Source organism: Ailuropoda melanoleuca, chromosome 7 (assembly GCF_002007445.2).
Source record: "Ailuropoda melanoleuca isolate Jingjing chromosome 7, ASM200744v2, whole genome shotgun sequence".
Classification (NCBI taxonomy): Eukaryota; Metazoa; Chordata; class Mammalia; order Carnivora; family Ursidae; genus Ailuropoda; species Ailuropoda melanoleuca.
Genome location: NC_048224.1, coordinates 73424933 through 73443430, shown reverse-complemented (window position 1 = coordinate 73443430; position 18498 = coordinate 73424933). Strand labels below are relative to the sequence as shown.

The 18498-nt window shown below is 45.1% G+C and overlaps 1 protein-coding gene across 3 annotated transcripts in view; it reads left to right on the top strand.

The window, feature by feature from the left end:
- Nucleotides 1-18498, top strand: part of STARD13 (StAR related lipid transfer domain containing 13) — a 227009-nt gene that overhangs the window by 198693 nt on the left and 9818 nt on the right. For all 3 annotated transcript variants that reach the window (XM_011223638.3, XM_002918221.4, XM_034665058.1), the window contains exons 5-8: nucleotides 1521-2923; nucleotides 3988-4158; nucleotides 5609-5768; nucleotides 14269-14467. In XM_011223638.3, the coding sequence (XP_011221940.2) occupies nucleotides 1521-2923; nucleotides 3988-4158; nucleotides 5609-5768; nucleotides 14269-14467 (1933 nt within the window). The remainder of the gene's footprint in view (nucleotides 1-1520; nucleotides 2924-3987; nucleotides 4159-5608; nucleotides 5769-14268; nucleotides 14468-18498) is intronic.

The window sequence follows — 18498 nt, the reverse complement described above, 5'->3', positions numbered from 1 at the left end:
AGAGAGAGAGTAGTTACTATGTGCTTGACATTGAGGAAGATATAAATATGAATGCCACCCTGAAACACACGCCATTCTCTAGATGAGCTTACTTCTAACGATTGACAGTGGATGCGAGTGGCATGAGCTTAAGTTATCATTAGAATAAATGCTACAAAAAAGATCGAATCCAAATGCTGTAGAGCTCAGGGGAGAAAGTAGTCATTGCCTTGGAGGAGTCAGGGAAGGCTTCAAAGAGAAGGGGTCAGGGAGCAGAGGGCAGTGAACTTGAGAGACACAACTGAAATAAGGCAAGAACAGTACATTGCAGGCAGGTTGAAAGGACTTTGAATGCCATGCTAAAGACTTCTAGGAAGGCCAAGGGAACCTGAAGGCTTTCAAGCTGGAAAATTACATGATTATATTTGGATTACACAGTGGAAAGCTGTTTAGATGCGGAAGACGCTGGACAAGGATTCTAGCCAGGCTTTCACTGTAATAGACCCAGACAGAGGTGCCAAGGGCCTACACAAAGGGAATGGGAATGAAGATATGAATGAGGGAACAGATCTGAAAGTCATTTCAGAGTTGGGTCTTGGTAATATGCATGAAGAGGAGGGGGAAGAAGCCGACGGGTCCATTCATCTTGGAAGGGGGTTATTATTTTTTGCCCTAGGTCAAGGTCTGTCCTGAGCCACAAGGATTTGCAAAGATAAACGAGCCCATCTCTGGCCACAGGGAACCCAGACTCGCATCTCTCAGGGGATTCATACTCAGGCAGCACCCAGATAGGTCAAAGAACTGTGTGAGGTGCAGAGTGGAAGACAGAGCAGAGCAGCGGGGGCTGTGGCAGCTGGGAGATACATGCCTTGCCAAAAGGCATTTAGATTCAGAGTTGATTAAAAACAAGAAGGCTGGCCAAGCAGAGCAGGCTGGATTGGACTCTCCTCAACTAGTGGTGTCTAGAATGGCTCCCAAGTTTCTATTTAGAGGAATTCGGTGGGTAATTTTGCTGTTAATTTGTACAGGGGAATACACAGTAAGAATCAGGTTTGGGAGACTAAGGTAAGGAGGGTTAGCTTTGAGATAGATTGACACTGAGGATCTGAAGAGGGAAACTGGAAATAGGGTCCTGGGGCTCAGTGAAGAGGTTTCAGGAAAAAAGTAAGTGCCTTTTATGGCAGGATTAAGTTTCTGAAACAGAGAACTGCAGGTGTTTTATATTTAGACGTCTAGTCAGATGGTAATTACACCTCTTTGTAATCAGTCAAGGAAAACTTCTTAGGAAGGAAGGATTCAGAAACTCTATGAAAGTTGAAAGGAGGAAAGCTTGGCAGGTTGAGAAGAGATCCTCTAGCCACGAGGGAAGAGGAGGGTGTATGGGACAAGGGAAGTTGGTGGAAGGACCGAGGGATGGCCAGAGGGCATGCGTGGAAGGGAGGAAGGAAGGGAAGGGGGGGAGTACCTCGCCTCTGTGCTCACCCGGTTTCCCACTGCATCCGAGCTACCTGGAAATGAGCATCGTGTTTAATGTTTTTCAGGGTGACGACTCAGATGAGGAAGATCTCTGCATTAGCAACAAATGGACTTTCCAAAGAACCAGCCGCCGGTGGTCTCGTGTGGACGACCTGCACACACTGTTCCCCGGAGGAGACAGAAATGGGTCATCGGGAGACATTAGGATGAGAAACACCACAAGCAGTGAAAGCGTCCTCACAGACCTGAGTGAGCCCGAGGTCTGCTCCATTCACAGTGAAAGCAGCGGAGGGAGTGACAGCCGCAGCCAGCCAGGCAGCAGCCACAGCACCGGCCGGGAGTCGTTCGACTGCCTGGGCCAGTCCTGCCCCGACAGCCCGGTCATGCTGGATGCCACGTTCGTCAGCGGCGGCCTCCCACAGTCCCCCAAAGACGTTCTCAGCTACCCTCTCCACCCAAAGAATGAGAAACCCACCAGGGCCAGAGCCAAGTCATTTTTGAAACGCATGGAAACTCTCAGAGGGAAGGGAGCCCACGGAAGGCACAAGGGGCCGGGGCGGACCGGGGGCTTGGTGATCAGCGGGCCAGTGCTGCAGCAGGAGCCAGAGGCCTTCAAGGCCATGCATTGCATCCCCATACCAAACGGAGATCTGCAGAGCTCGCCCCCCACTGCCTGCACCAAAGGGCTCCTGAGCGCCAGCAAATGGAGCAGGGAGAGCAGCCAGTCGGAAAACAGCAGCAGTGGGGTGAGCACGCCTGGCCTGAAGGAACGAAAATGCCAGGAGGCCAACAAGCGCGGGGGCATGTACTTGGAAGACCTGGACGTGCTGGCCGAGACTGCACTGCGGGATGCAGGCAACCAAAACCACACACACGAGTTCCATTCCCAAGAGAACCTGGTAGTGCACATCCCCAAGGATCACAAACCCGGAACGTTCCCCAAGGCGCTGTCCATCGAAAGCCTCTCGCCAACAGACAGTAGCAATGGGGTTAACTGGAGGACCGGCAGCATCTCCCTGGGCAGACAGCAGGGCCCCGGGGCCAGGGAGCCCAGGCTCATGGCGTCCTGCCACAGAGCAAGTAGAGTCAGTATCTACGACAACGTCCCGGGCTCCCATTTATACGCTAGCACAGGAGATCTTTTGGACTTGGAGAAAGATGACCTCTTCCCTCATCTAGATGACATTCTGCACCATGTCAATGGGCTCCAAGAGGTAGTGGATGGCTGGTCAAAAAATGTCTTGCCTGAACTGCAAACACACGATGCATTGGTTGGGGAACCCGGCTTATGCCCCTTCCCGTCTCCTAATCAGATCACCTTAGATTTCGAAGGCAACTCTGTCTCAGAAGGTCGGACAACACCCAGTGACGTGGAAAGAGATGGAACATCTCTCAATGAGTCGGAGGCCACTGGGGTCAGAGAGAGGAGGGACTCTGGTGTAGGGGCCTCTCTGACCAGGCCCAACAGGTTGGTGGCATGACTTTCTGAAATGATTTTTAATCCATTTCATAAGAATTATGGTCTCTTTATCTAACGAACATTTATAGAACACTTAACTAAGTGCCTGACACTGTTTGAAATGATATATGCGGTTACAAATTATTTGAACGGAAGTATATCTTTTCTACAGATGTTACGGTGATTGAATCTCTGTTAACTCACATTCATTTCTCTGAGTCTTTGTCTTTTAATTCAATCTTAACTTTCACTCAAAAAAATGTTGTATGTGCAAAGCACTATGCTAGGCACTGTCAGGAAATCACTGGAAATGGAAGCCCCGTGCCTGCTCACAGGTGCTTCCCATGACCTTGTTGCCATATTAATTAAAACGTCCCTATCTCAAATTTTTAAACTCTTTTTTTTAATCCTATGAGAAATTTCTGAGACCTAAGGTGTGTACTTCACAAGTTTATTTTGGCTTTAAAATGCCAATTACAAACTACATAAAGCTATTTTACAAAGACCACTTCAGAAGCATCTGTGAAAAATCGCCCCGGAAGAGCTTAACTGGTGGAAACCGTAACACTGGACATGCTACTGTGCTCTTACGGAGGCCAGATGTCCCTTGGGGTTCGCTGACGTGTCCCTTCAGGAGTGCTTCTTCCTCTGTGCCTGCCACCTTCAGGTTCCATGTCAACAGAAGGAGAATTTGAATGCAGACAGGATGGCAGTGCGAAAATGGTTCCAGAACATTCCAGATCTCACTCTGTGCATGCGTGTGCTCTCTCTCTCTCGACACACACTCACATGTACACTGTCTCAGCTGCTGTCAACACTTTGGGAACAAATTTAGGAATAGACAATAAAACGTATTAGGTCACTTATTAAAACCTTCCCTGGATTTGTCAGACTCGAAAGCCGCAGTTTCTTATGTTTACTCTCCGCATCGGTGTCTTCTGTTCCATTTGCTTTGTGATTTCTCTTGGCTCAGAAGCTACGTTGATTAGCTACTTCAAAATCAGTAGCATCCTGTGTTTTCCAATAATACATCCCCTTTGTGACTGGCTCTTCTAATGGTCTTTCTGGTAAAGGCGGCTCCGATGGGATAGTTTCCAGCTCTCGCACCAGCCGCAGCCGTCCGCAGCGCCGCACATCAGCAACCAGACGGCCGGCCAGCTGAACCTGCTCCAGCGCTTCTCGCTGCTTCGCCTCACGGCCGTCATGGAGAAATACTCCATGTCCAACAAGCACGGCTGGACCTGGTGCGTAGCAGATTCCCTGAGGAGGGGATCGTTTGTTCTAGAGCTAAGTATACAGTTGCAAAGGCTTCGGTAGTGAAATCCTGATTTGTCACTCACTGCCTTCGCTGCAGATCTCCTGAAAATAAGGCGGCAGTTCGGCCTCCCTGTCTGCCTTCTGTGCTCCTGCAGCTTGGAGGGGATGTGGCCTGCTGGGAGTATCTGCAGCTCTCGGTTAGTTTCCAGGGAAAGCAGTCAGGTTCCAAGAAGGAAAAGGAGACCAGGAAAGGGTGATGAATGGTGAATGGAGGAATTAAAAATAAACTGGCCATAAAATAATTCTGGCAGTTTGCAAAGAAACAGCTGTCACTTGTACCTTCTGGCTCAGTGCAGGGCTCAACACTTAGAGCATTGATTCATTCAAAGAGCATTTAATTCTTCAAATGCATTCCTGATTTGACTTCATGGCAAATAAAAACAAGAATATGCAGGAAATCCTTTGTCCTAAGGAATTGACAAAAGCATGTGTTGGAGCCCAAATACAGCCCTGGATTAGATGAGCTGGTGGGCATGGAACTTTACATCAAAAACCAGGGATGTACTGTATGGTGACTAACATAATATAATAAAAAAATATTATTAAAAAAAAGCATGCAAATGGAGGGAGTATTAGCTGGCAACATAGTAATTGTACTCAATGTATTCTAAGATTTTTTTTTCCTTAAATGCTTACTCAAAATCCTACTTTCCTACCCAAAGTGTAAAATTCACCAACCCCACAAAAAAATTTCCAGAAGTAGAACAAGTAGAAAGAGCTAAGTTATTACAATAATTTGGCAATAAAGTATTTAAATTTTTCCTGTGGGGGGAAAAATAGATGAGCTGGTGGATTTGAAAAATACAAAATATGTCATTAGTTGTCCTATGTTGTATATTATGTATAGAGAAAAATCAACAGTGCCTTTAGAAAAATATTTTGGGAAATTATAAATCGTGTAGTCCAATGAATATATGCTTGTATATTAAAATTTCCTTTAAAAAGTACAACCCGTTCTAGAAAAGTAAGGCATAGCTGAGAAGTGTTTTCTCTCCCCTCCTTTCTCCCCCAACCCCAACTAAATTTCTTCTTATAGTTTTTAAATTTGTTTTGTTTTGTCTTATTGGGGACAAGTGTTTATCACTTGAGAGGTGTGTCCGTCACAATTAAATTGGAAAATTGTCCCCTTGACTTGAAAACAGAGCTGTAAATCCATTCTGCTAACGTGAATCATGCTGTTTAATAGTCAGAGACCTAACATAGGCAAGGGGCGCACATAGTACTTCCATGTCATGTGATTAATTAGGAGAGAGAGGTTGAATTCCCCCTGTGCCTGTTGGTTGTTCCAGCAAAAGCTTGGCTTCCCTCTTGCTTTCACAGCCTCTCCCCAAAGGCTGCCCCAGGAGGTTTGCATGACCTGGTTTCTGTGAATTCTAGGTCAGTTCCAAAGTTCATGAAGAGGATGAAAGTTCCTGATTACAAAGACAAGACCGTCTTTGGTGTTCCTCTCATAGTTCACGTCCAGAGAACAGGACAGCCCCTGCCTCAGAGTATTCAGCAAGCGCTCAGATATCTGCGTAGCAACTGCCTCGATCAGGTATGGTCGTAAATCCCAAACACGGCCCTGGATTTATGGAACGCCAGACAAAGTCAGATCTCTCCAGTGTCACCCAAGACACGCCTCACTAAAAATAAAAGGCACCGTGATCTTTGTATGGCAGTATTTAATTGGCCCAGGCTACATCCCGGTCAACTGTTTGAGGGTGTTTCCTCACTGGCAACTTGAAGGACGTCCTGAGGGAAAATTCATGTTTTCTTTGGTTTGTTTGGTTGGTTTTTGTTTGTTTGTTTTTCTGAGTGAACATTCATGCTAATAGTTTGTGTGTTAATAGTGTGGACCTGTGCCGTCAAACTTGCATTCCCTAGAAACTAGGAGTTATGCTTTACACTGCATTTCCTTTTTAATTATTGCCCCACTGCCATCATTGATTTCATAGCATTCTTTCATCTCTGTTTTATTATTTTTCGAGAAAAGAATTAGGTTTTTATATCTCCTTTTATTAATTGGTTTTTTTTAAAGATTTTATTTATTTGACAGAGAGAGATAGAGACAGCCAGCGAGAGAGGGAACACAAGCAGGGGGAGTGGGAGAGGAAGAAGCAGGCTCATAGCGGAGGAGCCCGATGTGGGGCTTGATCCCAGAACGCCAGGCAGACGCTTAACGACTGCGCCACCTAGGCGCCCCTATTCATTGTTTTTTTAAAAAAAAAAAGCTTTATTTATTTATTTGAGAGACAGAGAGAGAGAGTGAGAGCACAAGTGGGAGAGGCAGAGGCAGAAGGGGCGAGAATTTCAAGCAGACTCTGTGTCGAGCGGGGAGCCTGATGTGGGGCTCGATCTCACCGCGCTGAGATCGCGAGCTGAGCCAAAACCAAGAATCCGATGCTTAACTGAGTGTGCCACCCAGGTGCCTATTAATTCTTTTTTTTTTTTTTTTTGAAGCAGCACCATGACCAGGAAAACTGAAACCGAAGATAAATTTATTTACATCTTTTTAAAATGTGCAAGTAAACCATGAAAGCAATACCAGCTAAATCAAATACCCCTCATCTTGTACAGTTGATTAAGAACTCAAGGCAAACACAATTTTCAGAGATCATTTTCTGTCTCCATGCCTGTTTGGGGACCACCATAATGGTGGCCCGTGACTGGACCCAGAGTGCCACCCATTCTGTAATTTACTAGGCCCAGCCTTCACGCCTCCAAATTAACACCCATTCATGTCTTAGAGATTCTGTCCCCCAAAAAGCCATACTCCCACTTGATGAATTGCAACCTTGAGCACTGGGGGTATTTTCAGGCCTCTATTCTACAGTGGCTTTTGTGCGTCATGTTCTTTAATGCCATGTGAATAATTCTGCCCACCTAAAAGCATTTGCACTTTTTATTGATTCCCCCTTGGCCTTGGGGTCAGTGAACAGGAATGAGCTGAGCCACATGAACTCACAGACCCTGACTGCTGATGCTTGTATCTACCACAGTACTGAGATCGCGCTTAGAATCAGGACGGTCTCTTCACGAATCAGATGCCACTTTTCAGTGGAGCAGAATAGAGTAACGTCTTCATTTGACGCCACCTTCGTTTGAACGGAATGTGTGATCCCCTTTTGCCTTCCCACCCCTGATTTAGAGAATATACAGGTATACAATTTCCCCCATTTCTTTAGACGCCATAGCGGAGGGCAGGAGTGGTTGCTGTTACTGTTGGTGGTGAGGACTATTTCGTTTTGAGAAATGGCCTCAGTAGCTTGCCCGTTATTTCTCAGAAAGAAGGGCAACAGGCCACTTTTCTAAAGCTCTAGTCTTTAGCAGATGCCCCAACGTTGACTTGTGAATAACATCTAAATCGAGCAAACCCATGAATCTAGTTACTTAAGCATTTTTTTTTAAAATTTTAGAGCTTTTACCAAAATTGCACATTAATCAAAGGTAGATGATCTATGGATATCTTACTGAGAAACCTTGTTGGAGAGGTGGACTTAGGTGAATAGATGGAAATGCCCACTCTGATCCCTTCTGCAACCATGCCCTTACACATAGGACTTTGTGGCCTCAATCATACTTCTGTTGTTTTGTTAGCACAGCCCCAAGATTGTGTTTTGTGGAGGGTAACCTTTTATTCAGACACATGTTTTTCCAAGTGTCTCAATTTCCCTAAGGGTATATAAGACTCATCTCTCCTCTTGGCTAATTCTCTTAGTCTTTGGCTCTGCCTTTTACCAAGAACAAAAAATATTTTATTCTAAACATTATAATGTGTGGCCAGCGAATGCTTATCAGCAAAAGCTCTATTAAGAGAAAACAGTGTTGGTTCAGAAATACCTAAAGGAAATGCAGTCCATCTATGCTATTAGCTCAGTAGTGATAATGTTTCTTGAGGACCCAGCATGTTTTAGGCATTGTCCTGTTTTATACATTCACTTTCTCACTTAAGGCCATATCCACCTTGGGTGGTAGTTTCCCCCAGGTAGCAATGGTGGAGCCAACACTTGCTTGAAAAGCTAATCCAGAGTCCAGGTTTTTAAACCTACCCTCTACTGCCACCTGCTAGAATTGCTTGTCCCAGTGGACTTGAGGTGATACCATCTCTAGCATTGAGGGACACTTGGAGAAATGGCCCTAAAACTCACCGATAGGGGCGCCTGGGTGGCTCAGTCATTAAGCGTCTGCCTTCTGCTCAGGGTGTGATCCCGGCGTTCTGGGATCGAGCCCCACGTCAGGCTGTTCCGCTGGGAGCCTGCTTCTTCCTCTCCCACTCCCCCTGCTTATGTTGCCTCTCTCGCTGGCTATCTCTCTCTCTCTGTCAAATGAATAAATAAAATCTTTAAAAATAAACAAATAAATAAATAAAAAATAAAACTCACTGATAAATGCACTATCAGGATTTTGTTGATAATGTTGATTCTTACCTGAGGTGGTGTCCTTGGAACCCATGGACGAGTTTTTCTCTAGCCCCAACACCTGAAAGCATTGTGTTTCTTTTAGGCAACTAGTCTGTTTCTTATATTAAGAACAACTGGATATGTTTTCCTCTCTATATTAGCTACTAGAAAGATTGGAGCCAAATGTGTGTTCTGCCTGTAGCAAATACATGTAAAGTTTTGGTATGAATTTTGTACATCACTCCCAGTTTCAGCTACTCTTTTTTTTTTTTTTAAAGATTTTATTTATTTATTTGACAGAGATAGAGACAGCCAGCAAGAGGGGGAACACAAGCAGGGGGAGTGGGAGAGGAAGAAGCAGGCTCATAGCAGAGGAGCCCGATGTGGGGCTCGATCCCATAACACTGGGATCACGCCCTGAGCCGAAGGCAGACGCTTAACCGCTGTGCCACCCAGGCGCCCCTCAGCTACTCTTTTTATCTTTATTTTCCTTTTGCTCAAATTTTCTCATCTATGATCTTTAATTGTATCTTATACATTTTATAGATCATTACAAGTCACCCTGAATTCTTTCTTGAACAAAATTGGGTGGAAATAAATGAATTGTAATACCACTGTCCTACTTACCACATGGTGCTTAGTGTGGACTGGAAACCACCCAGGACCCCTACAGATTCCAAATAATGGTAGCTCCAGTTAAGACCGCTGTTACTGGGTCCAGTCTCCTGCCTGAAGCAAAGTCCTACAAATCGAGAGAGGGACAGTGGGCACCAAACTTTCCTCAGTCCTGGCTCACTGGCTTATTCTCAGTCTCCACATCAAGCCTCTCACAGTTTTTTCGATCTGGAAGCATGCCTTACTGAAAAGACATGTGCTGGCAAAGCTTTGTAGGCAAATGACTTATTTCGAGGATATAAATATGGATTCCAAATGTAACCAAAATGAATAAGGCAACCCTCTCTTGTGTCGGTCAAAAGTAAGAACCTGTAAGATGTCCAAGGGACTTTCACCAGAGCCCATTACTCCCTTATGAAGCACTCCACACCTGCGGGGCTTCGCACCTCGTAAGTCACAGAGTGTGGGAAGCACACAGAGATCCCCCTCTGGTCCCTGTGAAGAAGGAAGGTGGTAGTAAGAAGGGAACAAGGAGAAACGGGACAAACACAGTGGAGAATTAAAACCAGGCTCAAAAGAAAGACCTTTCTAGAGCTTTACGAGTGAAGAAGAGCAAATAAAGGTGAATGAATCGGTAAGGAAAGAAGGGACAAGAGCAAAAGGGAAGGAACATACATCACACAAGACTGTCCTTTCTTTGCCAGTAGCACCTCCTTGGAACTGAAAAGATTCAGGTCTGCACAGGATCCCAAGATCTCAGCCCCTGGGTGGTCGAAGACCCGAACATCTCAAAACACCTTTCCTCCAAACCACGTTGACTGGCCTCTGTGCTGCCTCCCTTTACACGGCCTCCTTGACCCTCCATCCCAGACTCTCCTGTGGCTTCGCCCTGGATCTCAGGAGAGGAGGCTTCCTGCAATGAGCTGGACCCCTTTTCCTCATGCTAAGCGTTACCTCCAACATAAGCATTCATCACTGACAGTTGAATGCAGCCCCACCAGGCCCTGAAACATGGCCAACATCTCGCCTCCTCCACTCCCAAGTGCAGAACAGTTTCTGTATGATGAAACACAGTGTTTCCATTCTCCCCCTCGCAGCTGGCCGTAGCTGAAACAAGGAAGTTTAGCCTTCAATTATGAACCATTTGTATTCAGACATAGCAGTGTGTGAGAGGAGCCTTGCTCTGTTGGCTGAGCTTTTATTTCTGCCCTAAATCAGTGGCGCACAGAGGCACAGGTGATGCTTGTCCTGACGAATATGAAGTCACTGCAGGGAGAGGCCAAGCCTGCCAGGCTCAGAATCAGAGCCCTCCGCACGCAGCACTTAGGAACCTGTCTCTTTCTGAGTAAAACCAACCTTTCACATTTCTGAAGAAGAGGAAATGGGAGGCCTAATTAACATCATTAAGTACTGAAAGGATTAGCATGAAAGGAGATTTAATATTATTTAGATGAAATTTGAATTCTAATGCGGCCCTCGTGCGCCCAATGTCTCCTTCTAATAGAACAGTGAGTTTTAGAAGCCCGATCATGCTGGGAAGAGACGTCCTACTCAGTACAAGTGTCCCCTACCCTCTGACTATTCCTCACAGTCCTCTTGCCTTCCTCAGAAGAGAGCTGGGCTCTGGGGTGGAAGACAAAAAGAGAGGAAAGGAAAAACAAGACCGAGGGAACACTCGCCACTCACCCCTTTACCTGTAAAATGAGTGATGGCGTGCAAGATGCTTATAAAAAGAACGCCGCTGTGCCGCCCTTTTTAGAGAGGGTGTCTGAGCCCTGCTTTAGAGGCCCATGAGCACAGGCCATGCTAGGGAGTTTGCAGGGCCTCGTGCAAAATGAAAATGTGAGATTCTTTGTTCATAAATTTTTAAGAATTTTAAAACGGTGACAGCAGAGAATTAAACCAAGCATGGGGCCCCATGTGGCTACCAGCAGTGATAGACACAGAGGCGAAGGAAAGACTTTTCACACCCTTTGGGTCTTCCTCGTAATGAAGCTGAGGGATCTGGGGCAGCCTCCCACCCTTGGTGATGACAAGGCCGCCCTCAGAAGCGACAGTTTTAAAATGGTTTCTTCAGCTCTCTGTTTTTCACTTGGAAAAAAATGTTCGCCAGAAGTGCAGATTTCATCACTGCTTTGAAAACTCTTCTAAGAAGAAGTGATTATTGGCAATCACTCACACCACCACCCATGGTTGTTCTGTGACTTCTCCCTGTTCGGGATCTCTGCACCATTGGAAGAATCTTCTGCTTACTGTGTCTGGGGAGTTTTCCACTGCGAGGAACAGAAGGCTGTCCCAAGATGGCTTCAACAGGAGGAAATTCATGAGCTCACGTGACAAGACGTAGGGGAAGTAGGGCGGTTCCGGCATTCTTTCTTTCATCAGCTCAGGGCCAATGTTGAAGACTGGGGTTTCTTTCCTTCTTTCCCTTTTGCCAGCCTTAGCTCCTATATCTGGAATCTGGTCTGAGTTCAGACCACCTTTTCTTTATTAGGTTCAGGAAAGAAATTTCCTTCTGTGCTTCCAACAAAAATCCACAGATCCCACAGATATTTCCCACGTCCCTGGAAGATAAGGGCGGGACGGGAAGGTTATTGTCAGAATTTGAGGCAGAACAAATACATACCCGACAGCCCTCTGGACATCCTGTGAGATCTAAGTCAGAACAAGCCGCTCAGAGCCCACAGCTGGAGAGCTCCAGACATGTCGAAAATAATTAAAATAACAATATTTGCTGAAACTAGAAAGAAGCTTGGAAACAGAATAATACATAGCAAACACTGCTGGGATGTGTTTGCGCACGCACGCCGGTGTGCACCCGAAAGGAAGCCAGCAAGACACAGTGGACGTTCTGCAATTTACACACAAACACTCGTCGGCTTTCTTTTGATAGATTCCAATCAATACTTTTCTACTGCTAAGAAAATCACAGGAATTCTCAAAGGGAATAACAGTGACTCACAGGAGGAAAAATGTTTGTGAGTCACACTTAGGAATTCGCCTTCTGGGCACTGGGATTCTGAGAACTCCCGTGTAGCACAGCCCTGGGGCACTGTCCTGGGCCTCCTTCCAGAACTAGAGTCGTGGGGAATGTAAACACGTTGAGCGTGGATCTCACTTTAGTAATCATTCATTGGACATCTTGAATGTTTCCTTTGACAGTACATGCTTTCTTCTCGTGCACTTTGCTGGTTTGGAGTAGTTACCGGACAATGATGCATGTTCCCTAGATTCTTGAAGAGTCATCGAAGGATGGCAAAGTTGTGCATTTTCTAGACATTCCAAACTTTCAGAATAAAAAAGAAGGCAATTAACGTTTTAAGTGACAATATGCCTGAATACCCTGATCTGTGGAATTAGAGTGGTAAGCCTTGGAATGCAGCAAAAGTGTTACCAGGAATTCTGGTTTTATTGCCACAGAGAGTAGCAGTGTATAATTTCCCCTGCCATCCATTCAGCTGACATATACAAAACCCTGAGTATTCTCTAATTGCTTGGAGTTCTTCCCTTGCTGTCACTGTACTAGAAAGGAATTAGAACTGCTCTCCATTTATAGCAATAACCAAGAGAGCTGTCCTCAGACACCTGAACTTGGGTCAAGGCCGGCCTGGCACACAGAGCTGCCGCGGACACGGCCTGGCGCCTTTCCCCAGGCACAGGGAGGAGGTGTGGCTGACTGGTGTGCCACTGCTTATACCTGTCTGACCACTAGGAATGTTCCTACCTTGCTTTTTGGAAGTGAGCCAACCTGTGAGCCCTTGAGGAATGAGAAAAGGAGAGACTAAAGGTTGAATGAAGGACCAAGTTGGACCAACTCGATGCCCTGCAGGCATTTAAAAATAGCAGACATGGAAATTCACTGTAAGCCAGGGGGCCCAGAGAAACTCTGCCCTTTCTTGGGTAGAGGCAAGTCCAGTGTGCAGAGCCTCCAGAGGGGCCTAGAGTGTGAGCTGCCGACCGACCCTTGTAGGAATCTCCATTCTCCTAGGGCTCCTCTCCACCTCGCTCATTCCTTCTAGGGGCATTACCTCCTGGGTGCCTACTGCTTCATGTATTTGTCAAGCAGAAGAGGACTCTAAGCCCTAGGGATGAAAAAGGCATAAGACATGGGGCGCCTGGGTGGCTCAGTCGGTTAAGTGTCTGCCTTCGGCTCAGGTCATGATCCCAGAGTCCTGGGATTGAACCCTGCATTGGGCTCTCTGCTCAGTGGGGAGCCTGCTTCTCCCTCTCCCTCTGCCTGCTGCTCTGCCTGCTTGTGTGTTCTCTCTCTCTCTCAAATAAACAAAATCTTAAAAAAAAAAAAAAAAAGCATAAGACAATGTCTTGAAGGCTGAAAAAATGCCACCCAGGAACCCTCACTAGAGCCACAGCTCATGCACATAGTAACTAACCAGGCAGAGTAATGAGTGCCAAGCATCATACGAGAAACACACATAGGGAGTATTATAAGGATTCCAAAGGACAAGAAATAAGACTCTTAAATCAAAATGTGTGCTTTAGTATTATGTTCCAGGAGCATTTTCCCTAAACCTCTCCCCCAAAGGTGCACTGGATATGGTTGCTTAACTGGGACCCGCCAAACCTTCCATTGACCAAACTTTCTCAAAACCCCCCACTAAAGTGTAAACACCAGAGGACAGGGGATTTTGTCTGGTCTGCTCGCTAATGATGCCCGGCAACTGTACGCGTGCCTGAGTGGGGTTTAATCACTGCTTGTGGGAGAAATGAAGGACGTGATTGCATCTAGTCAAGAAGACTGCAGGTTACAAAGCACAGCCTTACGTATGTTCTCATTTAGTCTCCACAACAGCCCTGTGAGATGGGCTGTTATTCTTATCTTCGTTTCATAGGAGAGGGAGTCAGCGTTCCACTACTGCCAAAGTAACTAACTAGTCATTGACATTTGACTAGTTGGGATGCAGTCGCTGTTCATCCAGCCCTGACTCCATGCCTTCTCATCGCTCCCAAGGTGCTTGCCCTAGGAAGAGGACGGCTGGGGAGAAGGTGGCCTTGCTAACATGTCCCTCTGACTTGTTCCAGGTGGGTCTTTTCCGAAAATCGGGCGTGAAATCACGAATCCATGCATTACGTCAGATGAACGAGAACTTCCCCGAGAATGTCAGCTACGAGGACCAATCTGCGTATGACGTGGCGGATATGGTAAAACAGTTCTTCCGGGACCTCCCAGAGCCCCTTTTCACCAACAAGCTCAGCGAGACCTTCCTCCACATCTATCAGTGTAAGTGCAAGGAATGCAGATCGTGTTCTCGCGGGCACCCCTCCGCTTAAAAAGCATTCTGTAGACTGAGGTCTAGTTACACAAGTAATACGTGAATCCATAAAGAAATGTACAAAAGTTATCATTCTCTGCTTCTTCCCAGAAGTAAACTTTGTTCACAGTTTGATATGGAAATCTCCAGGCCATTTGTTATGTGCTTGAAAATACCTTTTTGACATCAAAGTTTTGCTTCTCAGTAGGGTTTTGTGTAAGATCTAAAACTAACTCTCAGTGTACTTTTAATAACTTTAAAATGAGAAGGGGACATAATAGAATTTATTTTGTATATGAATGTTTTTTAAAAGTTTAATTTTAAAAAAAAATAAGCATTGCCTTGGGATATAGGAAATTCAAATCCAAATGTGTTAAGATGACCAGAAGTAAAACACAAATGTATTTTAAGACAGTGTATTTTAATTGGTGAAAAGTACGCAAACCAAATCAAGTTTACGCTTAATTCAGCTGATTGATATTTTCATTTGGAATTTTTTAAGTGATGTTGAATTGAAAATTCTTGGCAAAGCCCCTATAATTAAAATAACCATTGACTAAAATAATTTCTGATTAAAAAGCATATCCTTCTAAAGGAAGCTACAAAGGGAGTATTAAAAATGAACACGTGACTATTTTCTAGATGCAATAATGTTATGATTATAAATTATTTCAGTGGTCCAAGTCCTGATTCTTTAGAAAAAAAATATTTGGCCTGTGGACTTTGAGTTTTCAGGAAAATATGCCTGAAATGGGGATCGACAACATGGAATTGATCCAATTTGAAGAAGATCCTTGCTGTAGAGAATTCTATGCTGTATTAAGGAGCCTACAATATTGCAAATCCAAAAAGGATTATAATAAATACCACTTGTAAAAACAGGATAAAGTGATGACCCACTAAATAAATATTATTTTTTGTCAAAGTGAACAGGTTAAGTTAAATTAATGATATAAGTCACGTGAGCCCAAACACAGAGTTCAGGACTTTGTTGCCGTAAGAGGTCGAGCTGCATTTTCCAGTTAAACCTCCCTCATGGTTTGGAACTATCATATATGATTCTTTACATTTAATCAGTTCTCAGGTTAGGGTTGACACTACTCTAAGGTTAAAGCCAGATTGTTTCTAAGAGATAAATCCTTTGGCTCTTTCTGAGATTTCACCAACAAGAAACCAGATCAAAGCAGCGTTTATTTTAGCTGAGCAAACATTTACTGAGTTCCGCTTATGCACAGGGCAGTGCTGAGCGCTGCAGATGATATGGACGGGTAAGACTTACTCCCTGCTGTTAAGGATCTTACAACTGAGGGAGATGAGTCATGTCTGTATATAACTGCTATACAGCAAGATTGGAGAAATTCCATAATAAGGTTACAAAGAAAACCCAAGGAGGTGGAGATGAGAACTAGGACTTGGTGGGGAACTGGCAGCTGAAGGTGGAGAAACGGAAGGAACACATGTTGAGTGATTCACATAGCTTGAGCATGGTCCAGGAAGTTCCAGGGTATTCTTCGGGCTTGTGTGAATGGTAACTGTATGACACAGTACCAGTGATACTAAAAAATTAGACCAGGGCCATCCCAAGGAAAGGCATGGAATGTCAAGGCAAAGAGTTTATACTTGTTTCATTAAGCACAGAGGAACCCTTGGGTGGTGGTGTTGAGGGGGTTACCAGTTACAATGCTCTCCTCAGCTGTTAAAGAAAGAACCAGAAATCCACAAATAGTTTAAACAAAGAAATTTTATAATGGCACATGAAAAGAAATCTGGAATTAAGTAATTCCAGAGTCAGTTAATTTCACAGCTCGGTCATGCCAGGGCTGAAGTCACCCTCTCTCGGTTATGCCCTTAAGGTCACAATAAAATTACCACAACTTACAATGATCATGCCTTCCCAAAATCACACTCAAAGGCAAGAAGAGAGCGGGAGGGCTTCTCCTGGGACATATGTCTCTCTCTATCAAGGACATAAATTTACAGAAGCTCCTAGCATTTATCTTGGTCTGATAGGCTGGAAATGGTCTACATGTTCTTCTTAAATCAATCACTGGGAAGAGGACTGAGATTAGCACTTTGGGTTTAGGCCAACATGGTTATGCCCTGGGTCTGAGGGAAGGGAAGGGCCCATCTTCCCTGAGCATATTCCAGATTGCACGGGGCAGAAAGTGTATTTTCTTATAGAAGAGAAGGAGGGAGTAGGCATTGAGTACGCAGACAAGTCTGTGTCTTCCACACGGGTAAATGTCCATCCATACTGCTCTTGTGACCCGTGAATCTGGAAGTGGTGAACAAGAGATACTGGACTGTGCAAGAACAGAGGGTTAGTGAGTGAGCTAACACATTAACTAAGGTGCTGGATTACCTGCAGTGACTTCCAGCAGTGAGACTGGAAATTCAATGTTCCATGGGTAGACTCTGGAGTCAAAGAGGACTGTTCTTCCTCCCCTCTCCAGAGCAGTTCTAATTTTAGCTGTGTTACTTCTTGGACTTTCATCAGATGATAATGACAATAGTTGAAACCCACCAGTCTCCAGGAGAGAGAAGGTTGGAGGGATCAGAGACTACTCTATAGTCTTAAAGTTTGGTGACTGGGAGAATATCGAAAAGAAGAGGGGAAGGATTGCTGGTGTGAGGGCAGGGAGAGGACAGGTGTTCAGAATCAACTGGATGTTGAGTTTGAGGTGCTGACGGCCATCTGCTTGGATGCCATTATCAACACTTAGATATGCAGATCTAGAATAGTCTCCAGAGAGCCGAGTAAGAGGCAGGAACCACAGGAGTGTCAGGTGTGACAAAGGTCCAGGATAGGATCCAAAATGAATGCTAAATTTAGGGATTAATAATTGGCCTTCACAATCATTTTTAGTAGGAAATAATAGAAGATACTTTCTGATGGATAAAGGAATAAGTAAAGAGAAAGTTGAGACAACAGATAGCCATGACCGATGACTCTTAAAAATGTTGTTGTGGAAGAGAAGGTTGGCCATCTAAAGTTAAACAATGTACACGCTAGCCATCTTAGCTAAAGCAGCAAGTTTAAAAGCAGTTCAGTGGCTCAGCTGAATTTCCAACACTTCAATGACAAGCTCGAAATCGTTAGTAGTATCTCCTTCTGTTTCAGCACATGCAAGAAAAAAGATCAAGGTTCTGCTATAATATGAACAAAATGGCTCTTTTCTACTAAACCCAGGTCTATTTTGTGCCACACACTGGACGTGGTGGGAGTAGAGATGGGTTCTAGAACATTGAATGTAGTCAGGCTTTTCCAGAAATGTGGATTTGCTGGCTGACCGGGGCCAAGAGTATGCCCAGCCCTGGGATGTACAGCGGTGGGGAGGTGCAGGACCCGGGCGGAAGGTCACGCCGCAGCCCCTCTGGAAGCAGCAGGCTCCAAGTGTCTTTATCATGTATCCCTACAAGTAGGAAATATCTGAGCATGTATACTTATTTCTTTCTCACAATAGAAATATACTGTGATATACCATGCATGTTATAAAACATACTCAATCAGTATTTTTAAAGCATGAGAGGAAACATAAACACCATTGGAAAGCCTGATATTTTCTTCTCACGAGTCAGGCACATTCCCCCACCTCTTCAGCCTACCATAGAGACCTGCTCTAGAACATGGTATTTTAAGAAAGACAGTGTAACCAAAATGAGCTCCTGACAGTGTCTTTTGGAGTGAGAGGAATAAGGGCAGTGAGTCAGACCTAAAAGATCAGTCATAAACCCAGCCAGGGGGCAGCAAAATGCAGTGCCTAGCAGCCACCTGCCGTCATCTTCCCTATCAGTTCACAGCATTTGGGACCAGTGCCCTTCTAAGTCGGCATGACCAGCACCCACCACCGCCACCCAACAAGGACCCTGTCAGGGCCAGAGTCTCTCCATAACCTTAGCGAGCCTGGATCCTCTTCCCCAGGTACAACCTCAATTTCCATTCTCCCCAAGTACAACCTCAATTTCCATTCTCCCCAAGATTATGAAGTGCATGCCACCG